The following is a 9,167-nucleotide window of genomic DNA, read 5'->3' as shown; positions in this document are numbered from 1 at the left end:
GGATCGTGGATGCGCACTACTGAGGAGTCCCATAACAGAACGAAACGGTCGTCATGCAGTGCTTCCAGGTTTTCCATGGTGGTCTAGCTTCAATTGATCCATGATCTCAACTATTAAACAAAAAACACACATATATCTATAGAAAGTCTTTAATATTTTTATATTATGTAATCATATAGTAATAGTTTAGTATTTATTATACATTATGTATTACTTTATAAATATGATATAATCCGGTCATCTTATTATCTTATCTTATACAAATCAATGTTACGTAAATGGTAGGTTATTATATAAAAAGTAATAATTAACTTATTTTTTTTTACAAAAATCAATAGTCGCTTGACAATAAAATTAAGACAAATTTGATTGTAATCTTTCATCTTTGGTTTTTGTTTTTTTTTTTGCAAAAACTCTTTATATTCTTCTTACATAATGTTTTACATATCAATCAAAATCGATCAAATAATCTAAAAGTAATACACCATAGTGATTAGAAAAAAATCAGTTTATAAAAGAATAATACGTGATTATAATTATTTTTTAAACAAAAAGTAAAACTTTTCACACACACCCCCTACGCCTCGTCCACACGTACGTACTCACTCACGGACGCACTAAAAGTAAATAGATATACACATAATGTAAATTTAATTAATGATTTATCACCTTTTCACCCCTCCTCTTTCACATGTACGTACTTACGCACACATGCACGTACTCACTAAAAGCACATAGATACACAGACACAATATAAATTCAATTAATGATGCACCAATCTTTTCACCCCTTCTCTTTCACATGTACATACTCACACACACATGCACGTACGCACTAAAAGCATATAGATACACACTCAATGTAAATTCAATTAATGATGTACCATATATATAAATATATGATTGAATTTAATATTACATATATCATTTATTCAAATATGTCTTCAAATAATAAAATTGAAATGAAACATCCAATTCAATTATTAAAAAATTTATCACCGAATTTTTCAATTCATCAAAAACATAAAATATACAATAAATTTATGAATTCAACTAGTCAAAATCAATTAGTTACCGATATGAAATGTAGTCATGGTAACAACAGTAGCAGTATTAATAATAAACAATCCTATTTACAATGTACAATAGATAAAACACCATTTATAATGAATGATCATCATATTCCATACAATCATCATCATGATCATCATCATCATCATTCGATTTCTAATCTATCTGAATTAGTTAAAAACAATGTAAACCACTTTCCATATGAAGGTTATTTACAGGCTAAATTCAATAGTATTCCTATCAATCATCAAGTTGATGTAAACAGTTCATTCAATGATACATTGAAAACTATAACTGAAGAACATTTACATCAAAAATCTTATTCTTTGCAAAATCTAACATCTTCAAACAGAGAAATCCCCAAAGAAGATCAATCATATTCATTATCTAAATATAACTATCCTTCCATAACTACAATTCCATTACAAATGAATATAAATAGTTTAAAACAAATGTATCAATCTAAATCAACATATGTAATTGTATGTAAATATCCAGTGAATTTATCTATAAGATATTTAGATAATAATAATAATCAAATATTGAATATTAATTTAATTCAATTCAATTATTTATGGCATTATATTGGATGGGGTTATTTAGTTGCCATAGCAACTAGAAATTATAAATTACCTAATTTATATGAATCAATTAAATTAATATTATGTCAACCAATTACATTTAAACAATTATGGTTTGGTTATATTGTATTACCGGATACATTGAACCATACTACTACTACTACTACTACCAATAATAATAATAATAATGATAATACGTCTTTAATTAATCATTATATTGGACAAATTTATAAACACCATAGTGATAAATCATTTCCTACTCATTATATTATTATGAAAATAATAAAAGATAATGATGATGATGATGATGATCAATCAATGGAAATGGGAAAAAAGAAACTATTCAAATCTTCTTCAACCTTGAAACCATTCAAATCTCCTTCGACATTGAAATTGATTTTTCAAAAATTATTTACTACTAAATCTCTTAAATCTAAAAGTAGTATTTTAATAAATAAACAAAATTATGAATATTGTATATGTAAAATTGAATCCATAGAATTAGGAATAAATGAAAAAATTTATCAACAATCAATAGAATTTTTTACAGAATTAAAAAAATTAATTCACAATTTAATAGTAAGTTGGAAATTCCTTTTTGATTTAAGTTAGACGTTTTATTTGAAAACTTTGGAAGTATTGAACATCTGTTTCATCCTAGAATGGGATTTCTTAGAGATACGAGTCCATGATCCCGCATACGGGATTTGAATCCAGGATCTTTGTTGTCGCTTTTGAATGTTTAACCTCTAGACCATTGAACTAGTGCCCAATGATGTTAATGTCTAATTTGATGTTCACTCTGGGGCTCGAACTCAGTACCGTTCACTTTAAACTCTATCACGTTATCAACTCAACTACTGAGTCCTGATAGCCACCTGCTTGTGCAATGGGGTGAAATTTAAGTTCACTGGGTAGTATTCGCTTTAATCTTCCCATTGATGTTTAGGACTACAACCGATCAGTCTATTGTTGGCATATGTGCATATGTGCAGGTGCATCCAGCTGACGAGTCCCAAATAGGAAGAAACGCGCGCCCCGTAATTTTATATAGCTTAGGCGGGATCGTGGATGCGTACTGTTGAGGAGTCCCCCAATAAGACGAAACGGTTGTCCAGTGCTTCCAGGTTTTCCATGATGGTCTAGCTTCATGATTTAAAACTATTAAAATTAGAAATATATATCTTGGAAATAAAATTATTTGCCAAATTTATTCCTTGAAAATACCATAAAAAACCATGTTATGCCATGAAATTATCTTATATGTTTCATCTAAACTGCTTTACTGATTAATTAAGTATTATTTTTTATAGAGTTGAGATCATGAGTCAATTGAAGCTAGACCACCATGTGAAACCTGGAAGAACTGGACGGCCGTTTAGTCCTATTATGGGACTCCTCAGCAGTGCTTCCAGGTTTACCATGGTGGTCTAGCTTCAATTGACTCATAATCTCAACTTTATAAAATTACTAAAATCTCCACAAGACCCCTTCTGATATTATTTTTTTCCCAAAAAAATTACTTTATAGGTTTTCCATTTTCAATCGAAATCAGAGAAACAATTAACAATTGGAAAGCAAAGACATAAATACCAACCTGAACTATCAACATTACAGTCTAATATCAATTCAACAGAATGTATTAAAAATCAAATCTCTTTTCCTTGTTTATTTCGACATATTTATTCACTTAGTAGAGATGATTTACAAACAATCCGAACAATTTATGGCTTTGAAGTTTAATTATATGAATACTTATATGATTATACTTGTGTATACTTTAATATATTTGTAATATCCCAATGAATAGCAAAATTAGATTTTCTGATGTTTCGTGACTCAGTTTAAGCCACTTCTTCAGAGAATAAATAACCAAATGTTAACATTAATCCAAGTTTAAATAGTACAACGGAACAACATGAATATTAGGTGCGATCAATCAAAAAACAGATCTGAATAAATCAATGTCATTTCATTTCGGTCAAGGTGATTAATAAGCGACATGTATGTCAATCTGTGTGTGTATGTGTGCAACGTTAAGGATGAAAACTGTGTAACTTTTATGGTGAGAAAGGCCAGAGCTTAATTTGTAAGGTAACAGTGTGAATTGTAAACAATATCAGACTAGATGACTAGGATAGATAGTCCAAGTAGGATGTATGGTAAAGCCTTCCTTTCTATTGAGAGCAGTGGGATTAAGTATTATGTGGAACGCTTCAGCTACTCTCCTTTCTTTGTAATTGGAAAAACCTTTTTGTAGTATTTTGATATTTTTGAAATCAATTTGATGATTGTTGAAAATGGCGTGAACTGATATTGCCGATTTAATTTGAAGTTTATCCAGTTCTACAGGATTATTAGTAGGTTTCTTTGTGTACCTAATATGTTCTTTGACGCCAGTCAACATTTTGCGAGATGACTCTCCAATATAGAAGGAATCACAATCGACACGACCTAATTTGTAGATTCAGTTCTGTGCAGACATTAATGGGATTTTTTCTTCTAATCGAACTAAAGTATTTTGAAGTGTGTTTGTTGTTTTGTAATATACTTTAATTCTGTGTTGTCTTACGATCTTTTGGAGTTCTTCAGTTGTGCCATGATGGTATGGTAAAAAGGAACATTTTACTATAGCCAAACGTAAGAGCTCAAAAATTAATAAAAGAATTTTAATCAATCAACTGGCTGGTATGGAAAACTTAAAATTGTTTGGAAAGCTTGGATTGAAAGCCTGGATGAACTTCAATATATTATCAATCATTATATTCTTTTTGTTGAACGGGTTTAACCTTCTTGGTAAACGTCATACTGTGGTCATACTATGATTTGGTGATAGTTGGTATAATTTCTAAGTATTAATTGTCGTCAAGTCTTATGATTTGAACTTCTTGAGTAGAGTTCGTGAGAGAGCCATTTCTTTATTTTTAAAAGATATAAATTAAGCAAAACGAACTCCTCAATCATATAACCATCCAACAATTTGAAAAGAATAATATCTATGAGGTATAGCTCAGTTATGAGAACAACCAGAATAAATTTGTTTAATTTAAATGTGTTTCTCACGGTTAAATGTAGAATTCAGTAGAGAACCATTGCAGAATGCCCAGTGCCTTCTTTTTGGAACACATTTAGTAAAGTCTAAATTCTTTGAGCAGTACTACCTTTGTGACTGACTTCACTCAGATATCCCTGATAAACCAACAAGTCCCAGTCAAATACAACTGTCTTCCAATCCATAGTAAAACGAATGTCTCTCCATTTACTTTATTCACAATTATTTATGATAAGTAGTGGGAGCAACTAAGAAGATATTCGTGAAATATTTCTTTATCACTGACGTGGGTATTCCAACACAATAATTTTAATAGATCGATCATCATAATGCCTAAACACAAAGCCTAACTCTGAGGACGATTCACATAGTACTGTCGTGGAATCTAAATATTTCTTTGTGGATAACAGCGATTGACCAATTAGGTGCCGAGCATTCTAAGCTCATAGGGTTCAAGTTTTACAAGTTTGGAGCAGAGCTACTCTAACTAGAGCATTTAAACAAACGGAGTAAATACTATATCGACAATGGAAATTATCAGATGGAGAATTCTAATAAAATGACAGGATACTCAAATATTTTGTGATTGACTGGTTAATTTCTATACGTGTAAACGATGAAATACAGCTGGAGGACTAAGTAGCTGCTAAAAATAAGCTTTCTTATGGGCATAAATTACTTGATGCTTTTTTCGTTGATTTCAATAAACTTTAATGACTAAAGTCACACAATAAGTCGCTGACTTAATTTTTGTTAACAAATAATACATATGCACCAAAAACTAATGTTCCACTTTATCCATCTAAATGAAGCAGCACAATCTAATTAGATCTCAGGACAAATATAAATTCAGTATTCTACATTACTATTGCCTCGTTATTGACCAACGATCGACATAGGAAACATAGAATTCCTAAGCACAGCTTACTAAGAACTTTGCATCAATGTTGTTATAATCCCGTGTATCAAGCTCTTCTATGTGTATGTTTCTATCACGAAGGTATGTTATTTGTTATAGTAGTGGGAAAGACAGAGTGTTCAAAAAGAATCTGTTGTAAATACAATAGAAGAAGTGAGCTGACAGCTCAGTTTAGGATACGATTTACTTGAACTTATTAACAGAGCAGCGAGTGAAAATAAGTGATAGAATAAGCGATAGCATAGAATTAAAACAATATGATAATCAAGAATGATGAATTTGTAGAGTAGGATATTAAATAAATTAAACTACACTGATGTATATTTTCTTTTGTTTAACCAATGTTCAGCAGGGTTAACATGGGTTATGCAGGTCTTCGAAAGCTTAGTATCGGTGACATCCGATCACAATTTTTCGGGCTCAGGGAAACAATATATGCTCTAAATCATTTTGTCGGTGTGTTACTTAGGTTTAAACATAAGTGGTGGTAGCCTAAAAAGTACCAAGGTGTAATGGCAAACCACTCATAGGTCTGCCTTCACCAAGTACATAAACTTAAAAATCGCATGTACTTTTGAGCATAGTACATTTACTTAACATTAAAAACGTTGTAGATAATCTGATCCTTCAAAGACAGGTTGGACAGTAAAAGAATTGTATTGGTATATAGTTCTACGAAATAGAAAAACTGGATATACTTGCAACACCTGGTGCCAGCTTTCACAATGTGACTGAATTTACTAGGATTTCACTGTTAAGCATATCTCCCATTAGTAAACTCTCAAAACACATGGTGAAATCAGTGAAATAACTATGTAATGTGATGAAATTATCTATCAGGTCGAGTTCAACGGGGTTAGTCCATTGACACAACTGAAATTTTTTTGGCCTCATTACATTCTGTTTGATCAGCATCTATTAATTCGACGTAGCTAGGCAGCATTAGACTATTGAGAACACTGATTCAAAGAGACGACAGAAGTACGTCAAATTCATGAACGACTGATGTTTCAGACTTTTGTTTGGCTGTTTTGATGACAATGTTCATATATCTGGTTGTTTATTGTTTATTTAGAGTTGCCTGTCAGCTTTTGTCAATCGATGAATGGTCGCACAGTGCCGAATCCTGTCGTCTTCTCTGTCCAAACATGTTCTAGCTGATATTTGACAGTCTTCTCAAACATGGGTAGTTCCCCAACAATTCAACTGTTTGATTGTAACTAACATTATCTTTACTCTTAAGGACTGATCACTGGGTGCTTTTCTGTTACATCTAGTCAAGTCGAAGGGGATTAATGGAGGTTGATTAATTGCCGCCACCCCTTGGACATAATACTGATTTATTCTTTTACATCTAAATATAAACCACTTACGATAAGATTCCATCTGTTATCTAGGTGCATCAAAGAAGAACGATAGGCTGGTCGTCAGGTTATGGTGGATCAGGCTGGTGAGTCTTAAAATGATTTGGTTTCAATTCTGGACTATGCAAGTTAAGCGGTGATAGAAAACACTAAAAGTCTGTACATAATTTGTATCCTCTTGTTCTACCTTCCTGACTTGTATTTTAACTTTCATCCAGGACTCTTGTGACCATGGTTTTATATTTCCTAATCTTCTTTGGTTAGGTCTTGATTATTTGACTCGGGTTACCTTTGCTATTTAGTTTTGTTGCTGCTTGGTCTCCGGGATCTGACATTAAGGTCTAGTTTGATAGAGTTTAAGGTTACGGAGTGGGGTAGTTGATCATCGTTATTCTTTGATTGACTGCTGAAAACGTGTAAGATCCATTTCGAAGGTTTTGTGTGCGAAACTCCTTCCATGCACACATTTTCAGCTTTTTCTCAATGGTTTCTTTGGTTAGTCTTTTTGATGCTATTTGAGATTGTAATGTTTCATTTCATAATGGTTTTCCCATTTTTTCGCTTTCACTGAGTTTCTATGTTTCTTCCTGAGTTGTATTTATGTTGTTTTAGTTGAAACTTAATCTTGGCGGCAGCCATATTGAACGTTCCCCTCTTTGAGTTTTGCTTGAGTTGACTGAGATCCTGCATTTTGATCGCGAATTGGAGCACTTTTCCAGAATCGGAAAAACTTTGTGTTAGAAAGCAAAAAACCTTTATCTTTTGAACGGATTTTTTCTTGATCTATCCAGAAAGGGATAGAATAACACTTGAATAACAGAGTGGTAATATTCGTTTAGAAAAAATCGTACATTTATATTTATGGTAAACTTTAGAACCGTTGTTTCCCCAATCACCTTGTTCTGATTTCCATTGGGATCCACGCGTCTCGACGTCACTAGACAGTTATTCTTCAGCCAAACATAGTTTGGATTGTACAAAACGATCATTTGAATCCATGCAACCACATTTGCGTCCTATTTTATTGAGAATATTCTTGCTATTTTTCAGGTATTTAACTGTTATTTACTGACCCTGTTTGTTTTTCTTTTATATCAGAACTTCTTGGATTGAAAACGCGGTTGGTGTTTCTACATAATTGAATACCATTTACTCAAAAAGACATCATACATTTTACAAAAGCACTTGGTTTGACCCGATCAAATAAACTTTGATTTGTTGAATCATCTTCTGTTTTCAGACAAGTAATTGAAATTTTGGTCTTAGCAATGAAGTATACTTTATTGAATGATGACTATTGGTCGAATGATTTAAGCAAGCTAATCAGACACCTGTAATACTCTCAATAAAGATCATCAAGTGATCTTGACTTTTATTCGATGTATTTACGCCATAACCTTTGAACCTTTATGAAAACGAGGCTGTGATTCGTGACTTCCATTTCTCACTTTCATTCTGGAATTCGTTACATTATTTATTTGATGTCTTCTATTGATCTCTATTAGCCTGCTGACAAGATATTGGGGATCCAAAATACATTTACGATCAAACAAGAACCAGCTTTAATACATAAAGAAATCCATGACAACACAATGAAAAAGGTCCTAATAAGAATTACACTCTCCCACCGTACTATTCAATCGAAAGAAGAAAGGTCACAGTACCGTCAGCATTTTAGAGACTTGTGAATAATATGGTGGAAGAATATGAGGCGAATGTATGGACAAGGAATTTATCACCCACCATGCTAAGTACAGTTTGAGGAAGAGTAAGCCTCGCTATTTGATGATTTTGTTCCACTTGAATATCTATCGGTTCACTGTTCCCCACAAATATTGATCCATGCACAATTCTCTAGTTTTTTCAGAGCGTTTAAGTTCCATGGGGATTTCTGGCTTGGCTTAATTTTTTCTTTGCATCTGCGAAATTTGATACACGCAGTGACTAAAAACTGACTAGTTTCTCATTGAGCTGAGAACTACCTGGACAACCTGGTTACAACTCTCCCCTTATATATATATTCAGAATGAAGTTTGGTGAATGGAGTGAAGTTGGTGTAAACTAGCATGACCATCTCTCTGAAGTCATAAGTCCTCAAGTAACTTGAAAATTGAAACCACCTCTCACTCTGAGATACGATCAGAGAAGTGAACTTAGATCGATCACTCTTGTATCGTCTAA

At 32.5% G+C, this 9,167-nt stretch overlaps 1 protein-coding gene across 1 annotated transcript; it reads left to right on the top strand.

The window, feature by feature from the left end:
• Positions 1-937: 937 nt before the first annotated feature.
• Positions 938-8,674, top strand: Smp_197290 (hypothetical protein; the record flags this gene model as incomplete). Its single annotated transcript, XM_018799676.1, has 3 exons — positions 938-1,094; positions 1,245-1,552; positions 8,492-8,674. The coding sequence occupies 3 exons, from the start codon at positions 938-940 to the stop codon at positions 8,672-8,674; spliced, it is 648 nt and encodes a 215-aa protein (XP_018651441.1).
• Positions 8,675-9,167: the final 493 nt, after the last annotated feature.

The sequence above is a fragment of the Schistosoma mansoni genome, chromosome 3, assembly GCF_000237925.1.
Source record: "Schistosoma mansoni strain Puerto Rico chromosome 3, complete genome".
NCBI classification, from domain to species: Eukaryota; Metazoa; Platyhelminthes; class Trematoda; order Strigeidida; family Schistosomatidae; genus Schistosoma; species Schistosoma mansoni.
This window is presented reverse-complemented; position numbering and strand designations above follow the sequence as displayed.